The sequence below is a fragment of the Sardina pilchardus genome, chromosome 5 (assembly GCF_963854185.1).
Source record: "Sardina pilchardus chromosome 5, fSarPil1.1, whole genome shotgun sequence".
NCBI classification, from domain to species: domain Eukaryota; kingdom Metazoa; phylum Chordata; class Actinopteri; order Clupeiformes; family Clupeidae; genus Sardina; species Sardina pilchardus.
Window position 1 is genome coordinate 10,298,797 of NC_084998.1, and position 12,856 is coordinate 10,311,652.

Sequence of the window (12,856 nt, forward strand, 5' to 3'; positions counted from 1 at the left end):
CTCAAATTCGATTTTTCGTTTCAGTGTTCACATTACCTTTTAAAATGCGGTCTATATCAGATTCCAGTGTGAACTGTTTGCGGTTCCAAACTGACCCACATGCCCAAAAAAAGAACAATAACAGTGGCATCAGCTGACTCCCGCCGGCGCATAATTGTGACAAATGTCGATGTACGCGAAAGTCGCATCAAATTGACGTAAAGGTCGCATCAAATCCGCCTTGGTTGTTCACACTGGGGTGCATTGAAAATAATTAAAAAAAAAAGACCTGGGTCTGATTCAGGATCATTTATGGAAGAAAGTGGTCTAAATCTGATTTGAAAATCAGATTAAGAAAAAAAAAACGGATTTGGGCCACTTTTCCTTGCAGAGTAAAAAAGTCGTTTTTTCAAGGACACATACTCATACTACACTCCATTACACTCATTACTTGAGTAACATTTTGAGCCAGTAATCTACTTTTTAAACAAGTAAATTTTCCCTATACCTAACAAAAATTTCCATATAGAAAAGGCTACCACAAATCGGCAGGGAGAGAGAGTCAGAAGCATCTCCAGGAAGATACCAAGGTGCTAACTGCCTCAAAGAAAAACTAAGTGGGCTACCGCTTCTCATTAGACCACTTTCAGACAAGCAGGTTGTTGATTAGACACTGTATTGTCAGCATTTGCTTTATCTAGGCTATCAATAAGAAAACCTTGTTGACAACTGCTCTTAGATCAACATTGGCAACACATTCCATTTGCTATTAAAGTTATTCAATTAGTCCATTCTGAGATACAGAAATGGAGTGAGAGGGGAAGTGCACAGGAAGAGTTAGGGAAGATAGTGGGAGTAGCCTACGCAATTATGTTGGATTGGCCCACTGAACCTGCGTTACCTAATTAAAATAAATAAAAGTGCTGTTTTTACCTGAATTAACTATTTCACACTTTCCAACACAACATAATGGAAAGTAACTTGTAATTTGAGTACTTTTTTACGTGAGTAGCCTATTCTTAAAGGAGTAATTGAATTTTAACTTGAGTATAGATTTTCAGTAATCTACCCACCACTGCCGCCTTCTTTATCAATCATAGATTTCCTCATCTTCAGTGATTCAGTTGGTCACTCTCATGGTTTCTTCTAGAAAGCCTTATCTTTCGGTTTGTCATGGAGACTTAGACTCTGGACATAATACCATAATAATCTTATCTAGCTGTATCTCCTCATTTACACGTTCAAACATCTGTCACTCACACACACACACACACGCAGAGGCACGCATGCATGCACACACACACGGGTTAATCTAGATGTCCTGATTTGGACCAAAATTCATATATTTATCCATATTCCATCACTTATATTTTCTCTTTTTTCCTTTGTCCTCCAACTTTATTATTATTTATTTATTTTTTTGTGTCCGCGTTGGACTGGTGCATGTTGGGAAGTACAGTAGGTTCCAATTGTCTGCTGCACTGCACATTTGAAATCAACCTCCCTCTAGCTGATGGTTTCATAACTAAATAATATAATCTTCCAGCATCAATCAGCAGGAGGCTTGTTTATTCGTTTTAGGCTTCTCTGTGTCACCATCATACAGAAAAGAAGTATGAGTTGTATCCAGATGTCTCTATTTAATATTTATATGACAGAAATATATAATGGTTTTATTCAATATTTATAGGACATACTATAGTGGTTTGCCTCCTCACACATGAATGCAGTAAATTGATTATAGCGTCTAGGTGACAGACAAATAGGTGTATATATACCATTAATAACTCCATACATTGTGCGCACATACAGCATAGTATAGAAAATATAGTCTTGTATTGAGGACTGACTGGACGTGAATGGATGATGAGATTGAGCTCCCTGAGGGAGGTAGAGATTGATATTGCGCAGGTGCTGGTCCTGCCAAACATCACACAGGCCAGCATGTGCAGCTCACTACTGTGGGGGGGGGGGGGGGGGGGGGGGGGCAGCGGGATTCAGCGCGACTGTGAGAAAGTGTCTGGCAAGTTCACTTGATGGTGATTGATCCAGTGGCACATGACACACACACACAAAAACAAACACACACACACACACACACACACACACACACACATAAACACAAACACCCAAACACACACACACCCAAACACACACACACACACACACACACACACACGGATGCAAAGTTTCCGGTTACCCCTGAGGAAAACAGCTCTGTTACACGGCATATTAATAGGTCGCCGAAGACCCAAGAATTCACGCGCCACTCAGATAAGCCCGGCTCATTTGTAATGAAATCCAACCACCCTTCAGCTGAGGAGCGCTGAGGAGCAAACTCAAGGAGCAATGACCCATCCCTTCCTCCTCACAGGCCCACCTTCCTCAGTGATGTGAAGGAGTCAATCAGACACACACACACACACACACACACACACACACACACACACACACACACACACACACACACACACACACACACACACACACACACACTATCAATGACTGTATGAAGTGTTAATTTTATAAAATTATAAATGATTTGTAAATCTAGTGTCTGATACATATATCACACAGTATCTGATTCATATATAAATTATGCATTTGTATTGATATAAAGACCATATATGCAGAACATGTTTGTGTGTGTACAGTACACTACACAACACACATTTAATCATTATATTTAATAATGCTGTTATTTCAGTGAAGCAGTGTCAGTGAACACCTCAAGACTTACTTAGAATGACCCTCAGCTGTGCACCCAAGTTTGTCTGTGTCTCAAAAGCCAGCACATAATTCATCCCACACAAAGGCATGCACAGGCACTGACACCTGACATTTTTAGCCAATACCATCCGTCTCCTCAGTGTGTGCAGATCCTGACAAAGCCCCGCTCGGCTCTCAGCTCGCTGCTACTCCCCATTTCCCTTCCTAACCCCCCCTCCACACACACACACACACACGCTCCTACTCACAAATACACACACGCACTCACACACACAAACATACACACAACTCACTCCTTCTCATACACACAAACACACACAGACAGACACACATGCACACACAAACATACCCCGCCTCTCTCTCTCTCTCCCTCACACTCACACACACCTTCACAAATCACACACACACACACAAGCACCCACACCCGCACACAATCCCCCGACATTGACCCACTGAGGAGCTTGGCCCAGCAGACACCGCAGGGGTTTATTTATACCCGCGCTGCTGCGGGGAGCAAGAGCCGAGCCGATCGCTGGCCTCCCACTCACAGGCCTGCGCTCCACCTGTTCACCTTGCCTAGAGTCCCGCACAGGCAACTCCGCTTCCCCACTCCCCAGTGGGGGATCATGGCACGTTTTTATTATCATTTATCAAAACAAAAAAAGGGTCACTAAAGGGATATTGTCACTAAAATAAGGCACGCACACAAAAACACACACACAAGCACAGACAAACACAAACACAGACACACACAAACACACACACACACACACACACACACTCACACACTCACACACATGTTGGTTTAGTTTGCGTCCGCTCTCTCAGTGGCGGACCTATTCCGCCCCTGTCATCGAGGGCTCGTCCGCGGTTGCCAGTTTCTTGCCACATCTGGCTTAATAACGGACATTGTTGTCTGCGCGATTGTCATCGCCGCAAGTGCATAAACGATGATGATGATGATTATGTGCCACCCGAGTGTGACTTTAAGACCAAGTTTAGCGCAGCCCGGCCCGTCGTGTAACCCGAGCCACGGACAGTGACAGCTGGGCGAGCGAGGCGAGAGCCAGCGGGATAAGGGGGAGAGGAGCGACTCGGAAATAACTTCTCGCTTTCTCTTTCTCTCCCGACTCTCTCGAAAGCCCAGACGCCAAAGAGACGTCAGTGTGCAAGGAGCGAAACGCGGCAGAGATGGCGCCGACCCGGTCCGTTTGGATGTGCACGGTTGCACTGGCCACTGTGCTGGTGTTCTCTGGGCAAGGTAGGTAGGGGGGCTTTGGGCATGAGTGCTGTGCTGTGCTGTTTGGTGGCACCCATGCACTTGTCATTTGCTTCTTTGTTCCACCTCCGGTGAATACGCCACCCACCAGTAATCTGACGGATACTAAAGGAATGAGCTAAAATGTCATAGTGAGTTGATGCTTTATTTGGCAGGAGTTGTTTGATTAGCTGAGGATGGAGTTGAAGTAAGTTTACAACTTATTAATGGGCAACAATTGTTCTGTTCTTTGATATATTGATATTTGTTTGACATGATGACAATAGACAACTTCAGAAACTTCAGAAAAAAAACTCTTTAACTAACCTTTATATTTTCCATAACGGAAAATAAACCCAATTATCTAAAAGCTTTCTTCTAACAGACATGAAAGAGCAGGTTTCCCCCATGTTTGTACTAATGTACGGCACAGTTTCTGACATTTGTTTGCCTTGGGTGGTGATTGATTGATTTTGATTGATTCTGTAGTTAGAATATAAAAGATCAGTCTGTTCAAAATTCAGAAAATGCAGAAAATGAGTCGCCATGTTATATTGTGTTGAGGTGGTTGTCTATTTGAAGAAGAATATGGATTGGGTAAAGTTATTTTAGCACTAAGCACGGTTAAATCAAGTCTACACAACACAAAACAAGAACAGCATTTATGTCACCATGCTATCAACTCAACTAACCTTGTCAGAATATGCAGAGATGCAATTCTCACCGTATAGTTTAGATCAGAACAGTAGTAAACACAACACGGTGTCATTTCATTGGCCTTTCAGACTGACGTGGGAGTCTTATATTCTTGTCCCAGGACACAGTCTATCCTCTCCAGTTAACGCTCTGAGGTCATACTCGCTTCTGATTCTACCGGCCAGGTCTGAAGTGTTCGCTCAAGTTAACAGTGGTTTGTGGTTGAATGCCGACTGAACTATTTAGTATTCTGCCAAACCAGGCCCACTGTTCTAAGAGCATGTACAGCAGGTGAAGACTGGGGTTTTTGTGGTAGTTCTACTCAAAACTCCATCAAGTGCAGCAATTATCATTCTTACAAATAATTTTCAAGCATATTTTGCTGGACAATGTTAGACATAGGGCTGTTCCGCAAAGGTTTGGCCAGGTGCAGTGTTGTTCTGCAAACCATGACAAAACACCGTTGACATGTCTGGTCTAAATTGCACTTCACATTGATCTCACACTGTTCCTTTTGGATGGTTTAACAAGCAAAACAACCAATCACAGAGGGCTATTTTTGAGTACAGTTTACAGTAGACAGACAGACCAACAGACCGACAGATAGATAGATAGATTTCAATCAGTCTGATGGCTCTAAACTGCTTCTTTCATCCAGCCTACTCACATGCATTCACTTGGAGGTACATCTACACTTATCATCAACAACATGGGACAATGACTTTGCAACCAGAACACCTCACCAATGTTTTCAGCATTGGGAAACAATACACAAGGTGGTCCTGGTGACTGTGGATTGGTCTTCAATGTGTCTGCATGCATTGTATGCCATGTATGAATGCATGCCATTCATGATCCAAACTTCCTACAGGAACTTGTCCAAATCAGCTTCCCTCCTAACCAACCTCATTTCCACCCTCCTTTCCTCTTTCTCTCTCTCTATCTCTCTCTCTCTCTCTCTCTCTCTCTCTCTAGTTGTGAGAGGAAACGAAGAAGCAGACCTTATCAAACAAATCTTCACTAAGTACAATAAGAACATCCGTCCTACAGAGAACCCCGAAGATAAGGTGGAGGTGATGCTCAAACTGACTCTCACCAACCTCATTTCCTTGGTATGAATCACATGCACTACTTCCAGTCTTTCAATTTACTTTTAACTGGATAATGACATGAAACTATTGTGGATATGTAGTCTTGTTGAATCTTCACATCAAGTTGTGTAGATACTAGGGATGCACCAAATCCTGATGTTTAAGGCTCTGTCATATACCGAATTCATTATTCAAGATTTGGCCAAATCCCGAACCAAATACCGAATCCTAGTCATTTCTGTGATGAATGCATAAATGCAATAAACACCATCAAAAATTGTGAAATTGTGAAAAAAAGATGCCATTGCCAAAGCATGACTATTGCAGCACTTGGACTGGTTACATAGACACCAGCTTGACCAGACCATCACATGAAAGGTTTAACTGCTTAAATATTACTTTACAGTAATCACAGAAATCTCTCACTCTGTCTTTCAGAATGAAAAAGAAGAGACTCTCACTACCAGTGTTTGGATTGAACTAGTAAGTTTGACATTTCTGAGATTTTCTTTTATTTGTCTAGCAGAGTCTTTTCATTTCCTTTTAGCGTTTTCTTCGTATTATTCACACGTTCTTTCTTACTTTCTTTTTGCTTGCACTACTTGTTGGTTTCTTTGCCGTGTCACAGCAATGGACAGATTACCGTCTGGCGTGGAACACCTCTGAGCACCACGGCATTGAGGTGATCCGTGTCCCCTACAGCATGGTGTGGCTCCCTGACATTGGCCTGGAGAACAAGTGAGGCTTGCTCTCCTTCCTAAACTATCGGATCACATCTAGATCACTGTTCACTTTTTTTTTTTCTTGGGTTGGTTATTTTGGGCGCTAACAATTAATATAATAATAAGTATTATAGTGTTGGTTTCACGTATCCATCATGTCCAATGCTGTTTTGCCACTGTTTTGGATCTTAAACAATTGTAACATCTTTTTCCCTTTTTGTAGCATTGACGGGAAGTTTGACGTAGCATACTATGCTAACGTACTCATCTACTCAAGTGGATACATGTACTGGCTTCCCCCGGCCATCTACCGAAGTACATGCGCCATTGAGATCACCTTCTTTCCCTTCGACTACCAGAACTGCACACTTGTCTTCAGGTCAGGATTGGATTATGTGAGCACGACACTGCTTAATGTGTCCACGAGATTGACATTTTCTACACATACGAGAATACACACGCTCCCATTGATTGATTGTCTCCAGAGCACCTATTGTATTGTGAGACAGTGCGCTCGCTACATATTTGGCTGGCTGGCCCTCAGGCAGAGTGAGCGAGGCCTTTTGTTTGTTTGTGCTGCGTGGGACAAATTTACGAGGTAGTGAGCGAGGAAATGTTTGGCCAGGATGCAGGGCTGGCGCAACTCCTGTCCTTCCACGCCATGCAACGCAGGAAGCAGGATGGAAGCGCACACTACGCGCCCTCGAGGTTGGGGGACACAGCATCATAATGTTACGTCTATATTCATACGAATCAAATCGAACCTACTACTTTCTTTTTATTACGTATATTTTGGGCATTTTGCCTTTATTTTAAATAGGACAGCGGAGAGACTGACAGGAAGCCAGTGGGAGAGAGAGAGAGATGGGGTGGGATCGGGAAATGAGGTGGGTCAAACTCGAACCTGGGGCCCCTGTGGGCTCTTAGGCTCAATTGTGGTCTGGGCCGCTGTGGCCAGTAGCGCCATGGCATCCCCCGCATACCAACTAGTTTCATATCGGCAATCTAGTTTCAACTTGAATGATTCACCAGCTGGGAGAGGGTTGTGAGATGGTACTCCTGGAGAGGCTTGCTGGCATTCTTGACGATCAATAAGTTTGAAACAGGAGAGCTGAATATAATTGAATAATATTCATTTATATATAGTATAAATTCAGGCCCTAACTTTATTATTGCTTTGTCCTAAGGTCTCAAACCTACAGTGCTAGTGAAGTGGACCTCAAGCTGGCTATCGATGACGAGACTTCGGATCCCATTGAGTGGGTGGTTATTGACCCTGAGGCTTTTACTGGTAACATATGTGCTACAGATTGTCTCTTACATTGCTAGACCACAATATCCTCTCATATACACCATTATTTCCCGTCTATTAACGGAGGTTTATAAACTGATTTTACGTCAGCTATGAAGTTAAGTGTTAAGAGGTTAAGAGGCCATCATGCGGTTTATACAAAATGTGTTTAATACATGGGAAATCACAGCACTGTAGGTGACTTCCTAAAATACAGCCAAGGATGTGCTTTCTTGACACTCTTTTTCCCAACTTGACAGAGAATGGAGAGTGGGCAATCAAGCATAGGCCAGCTCGAAAGATCCTCAACAAGAAGTACACGCCAGATGATCTGGAATACCAGGAGATCTTTTTCAATCTGATCATCCAAAGGAAACCACTATTCTACATCATCAATATGATTCTTCCCTGCTCACTCATCTCCTCTCTGGTCCTGCTGGCATTCTTTCTCCCTGCCCAGGGTACGCATGCGTGTGTGTGTGTGTGCGTGTGTGTTGCTGTGTATACTACTGTATATGTGGCGTATGTGGAGGTTGTGTTGCTGAAGATAACATGTCTGTTGTTATGTCAATACGATGCAATATTCTAATATAATTTAGTGATGATCAATGTATCTCTTTGTCTCACCCTGAACATCTATATGTACGTAAACACACACACACACACACGTATCCATGCACACACACATACACACGTTTGCACAAACACACACATGTACACACACACACACACACACACACACACACACACACACACACACACACACACACACACACACACACACACACACAGCTGGTGGACAGAAGTTGACCGTATCCATCTCTGTGCTGCTGGCCCAGACTGTGTTCCTCATTCTTATTGCACAGAAGATTCCGGAGACATCACTGTCTGTTCCTCTTATTGGAAAGTAAGTGGGAGCGTGTGTTATTGTTATTGTTTATCCGTCACTACTTTCACTACGCTTCAGTTTGTACTGCTTTGTGTGACTCTTGTTTATCCCTGCCTCATCAGTCTTGCACTAAACAAGCAGCCAAATGATTCATGACCTTTTAAACGTTGCTGACCTTTCTCTGTCCTCTTAGGTACCTGATCTTCGTAATGTCAGTGACCACCATCATCGTCACAAATATGATTATCGTGCTCAACTTCTCCCTCCGGACCCCCAGCACCCACACCATGTCCCGCTCCATCAGACATGTACGTTCACACTCCCAAATGCATAAATAAGTCAAATGTAAAGGAAATGTTTCCACTAACTCTGTATTATACTAACTTGCTCTATGCTAATGAATTGTCCCATTGGGGGACAAATAAATAAAGTTGAAGTTGAAGTTGATAGTAATAATAATAGTAATAATAATAGTAGTAATAAACTAATAATAGTAATAATAATAGTAATAAGTAAATGTATCTGCTAACTCTGTATCATACTAACTTGCTCTATATACGCAAATGAACTGCCTCATTGGGGGACAAACAAATAAAGTTTGAAGCTGAAGTTAATAACAATAAGGCAATACTGAATGTTAGCCTTTCTATGAGCCATATCAATCCAACCAATCGATCTCCTTTATCTTCTCTACCTCTCTCAGCTCTTCCTCCAGGTGGTCCCTCGTTACCTGGGCATGGACCCCCTGGTGGACGATGGGGAGGGCGACCGAGAGGCGGAGGGCGCGCGGGAGCGGCGGCGCAGCTCCTTCGGCCTGATGCAGCGGGCGGAGGAGTACGTGCTGAAGCAGCCGCGCAGCGAGATGATGTTCGACCGGCTGCGAGAGCGCCACGGCCTCGTTCACTCCATCGGTGAGGGTGTCCCCATCACAACGTCCGTCTCTTGGTCGTGGAATTTTACACTCGACTATCACTAATTATTAGTATTAATCTTCTCATCACCGGGAATAGCGCCGAGTCTAATGACAAGTTTACAATTTCAGCATCTCCTGCTGCACAAAACCACTAAGTGGCAAATACCAAGGGCTTTAATATGTATTAAATATTAATATGATTTGTAATATCCAGGCAGGCATTGTTGATGCCTGTTATTAAAACCAGGACATGAAATGACAAAGCGCTCTCATTAAATGTGAAACATAATTCTTATCCAGTACACTTTCTGTCTAATTCAGAACTGCACCCAAATGTCAGCTGTCCATTCAGTGCATAGCCCTCAGATATTTGAACACAGTCCTGTCAATCTAAAAGAAAGCAAAGACCATCAACACACACACACACACACACACACACACACACACACACACACACACACACAGGTTTACTCTTTCATCAGTATTGTTGGCCGTATCTGTAATAGGATCACTGGTTAATTCATCATTCGATTCAGCGATTGGAGATGAAAACCAGCTATTTGCCATTCATGCTATTGTCTCATGCCACAGTCTTGAATGTAAGAGGTGATGGCTTGTTTTTGTGTCACTGACTCCCCCTAGTGGATGATCTTGATGTGAGCACCACAGCCACCCTTTACAAGAGCCTGGCCGAAGCAGCACCAGAGATTAAGGAATGTGTAGATGCCTGTAACTTCATTGCAGAGAGCACCAAGCAGCAGAATGACGTCGGATCCGTAAGTGAATCTTTTGTATTTGTGGCGAGAACATGACGCAACCTCTGAGCCACATTAAAATAGTTTTCTAAGTAGCACCGTGACCTTCAGAGTGCAGAATGCTTGCCTTTTTTCCTGACTGGGAAATACATGGGACCACTGTGGAAGTTCAGTTGCAGGAGTTCTGCACTACTACAGAGAGGCCAGCTAGTATAAAGAGCACCACTATTAGCAATTTACCCTGGGCCTTTTCATCCCATGCCACTGTTAGCATGCACCACAACACACACACACACACACACACACACACACACACACACACACACACACACACACACACACACACACACACACACACACACACACACACACACACACACACACACACACACACACACACACACACACACACACACACACACACACACACACACACACACACTTCCAGTGCTGATTTGCATCCCTTTGATCATTTCTCATTATTTCAAATTCACCTATGTTTACTGTAATTTTTCAACTATTAGCCGTGGCTGGTTGATTTTGCTAAATTTCTTCAGTTATGAGGTTAATACACAGGGGACAGTTAATATGGTGTTAATATGTTATTAATATGGTTTTGCATAAAACTTGCATAAAACACTGTCCTGCAGTTTACACACAATGTGGCGAATACACAGGAAATTACTGTATATTCACAACTGAAGATAATATCAAACATAGGTGTTGTTGCCCTGTCCCTACTTACTGTCTTCTCTCTTTGGTCATCCTTCCCTCAGGAGGTGGAGAGCTGGGTGCTGATTGGGAAGATGATTGATAAGGTGTGCTTCTGGGCAGCTCTCTTGCTCTTCAGTATTGGGACAGTGGCAATCTTCCTCACGGGACATTTCAACCAGGCTCCTGAATTTCCTTTCCCTGGAGAAAACAAGCGATACACTCCCCCTTAGTAATCAAAGGCCCGCTCGCTATCTCTCAACATTTGCCTTCCCATGTGGTTACGAACAAGGTAGTGTAGTAACATCATTATTTTACTCCTGGCACATAATTTATTTATTCTATTTAGGAATAACATCTAGTGCCTATTGGTGGATGCAAGTGTTGCATTGATGTGAAGTTTCTCTTTTTCATTTTTTCCCCCTTTTGTAAGACATTTCTTTTCTTTCATTATTGTACTTTCATTTTACGTATGTACATCATGTCACTGGTTCATTTAATGTTTGTGTCATTGTGCCATTGTATTTGTCTTGTGTAATGTTTTTTTTTGCATTTCAAACCTGTAATCTTTGCAATGACATTGGTAAAGGTGTTTACTGGTTTTAATCTCGTTTCCCCTCATGAATTATTGGTACCATGTGTTCACTTACAGCTTCGCTTTGTGTTAAGTGAGCTCCCTAAAGTTCAATCCCTAAAGTTTACAGCCATTTGAAACCTATGATATGTGATCATCATGTGCCATATGGAGGACACATTTGCCACTTCAGTAATACAGTATTCAGATGATTTAGGACTGCCAGTCCCCATTCTGACCGTCAGCAGTGCTGTTTACTGTTGATGATACATTTTACATGCAGAGAGTACTGTCTTACTTGAAACCTGTGTAACTTTACCGTGTTCATGGAAGAATGCAGTGACATGGAGAGTCGACTGCCGAGAAAACTGTATCTGCGTGAATACTTAAGATGACTGTTGGTGAATATGTTAAATAATATGATGCTATGATACTATACAACAGACATTTTCTACCCAGTTGTCTCACGAGTCTGAATGCATGTGACACAGTGTGATGCATGTAGCAGACACGGCGATCACATGTCTGTGTGACTCCTCTGCATAACTGATGGTCTGAAAAGAATCTGCAAATCCTCAGGTTCTACTGGAGAAAAAGGTCTAAGCCTAAGGCTTTCCTTTGTCTGTACATTAAAAATCCACTGAAAAAGTGTTATAAAATGTGCTTTCACAAACTGCAGGAAATAAAGGTACAATTACTGACTTGAATGTCACACCATTAGAGATGAATAGTAGCATTACATTTAATAGGAATTGTAACCGTAGTAATAGTATTACTTTACATTTAGGCTACAATAGCCTAAATTATTTTGTAAGGCTGCGTAGACAAATAAATTAAGAATGAATAACTCTACTACACTAAAATATTAGACACTTTTAAATATGGTGAAATGTGTATAAAAAATGTACCAATGCCTTCACATAACCACTCAACCCAGTAATCATGTAGGTCTACATTTCTACTACAGAAGCCTATAGCAGCCTATAGACTTGCAAGCCACTGAAATGGTATGTAGCCAAATGTAGCCCAGCACGTGTTATTGTATCTGCAGGGGGCATTAGTGAGCAGATGTTTTTTACATTCCTCTTTTGCAGTCTGAGAAGTGTTGAGTCTTGCCCACAATACCGACATCGTTGAGACATGCTCTGCACTCACACCTCAATAGTTGTTGTGACCACTTTGACCACTGTTGGTTACTTTAGGCCTATATTGTGTTGCTTTCTTTTTAGTCCAAGTTATTCTGGCTG

The 12,856-nt window shown here is 42.5% G+C and overlaps 1 protein-coding gene across 1 annotated transcript; it reads left to right on the plus strand.

Annotated features, from left to right (window-relative positions):
* Positions 1–3,793: 3,793 nt before the first annotated feature.
* On the plus strand, positions 3,794–12,063 carry chrne (cholinergic receptor, nicotinic, epsilon). The gene is made up of 12 exons (XM_062536393.1): positions 3,794–3,970; positions 5,639–5,775; positions 6,193–6,237; positions 6,383–6,492; positions 6,700–6,855; positions 7,664–7,767; positions 8,028–8,228; positions 8,560–8,674; positions 8,850–8,964; positions 9,360–9,567; positions 10,212–10,345; positions 11,101–12,063. Exons 1-12 carry the CDS (start codon positions 3,901–3,903, stop codon positions 11,266–11,268), a joined length of 1,563 nt encoding a protein of 520 aa, XP_062392377.1. The 5' UTR covers positions 3,794–3,900; the 3' UTR covers positions 11,269–12,063.
* The last annotated feature ends 793 nt before the right edge of the window (positions 12,064–12,856 follow it).

Coding starts and splice junctions, on each gene's coding strand:
- chrne (XM_062536393.1), top strand. CDS start 3,901: ATGGCGCCGACCCGGTCCGTTTGGATGTGCACGGTTGCACTGGCCACT. Junction 3,971..5,638: donor GCTGGTGTTCTCTGGGCAAG/GTAGGTAGGGGG, acceptor CTCTCTCTCTAG/TTGTGAGAGGAAACGAAGAA. Junction 6,238..6,382: donor CCAGTGTTTGGATTGAACTA/GTAAGTTTGACA, acceptor GCCGTGTCACAG/CAATGGACAGATTACCGTCT.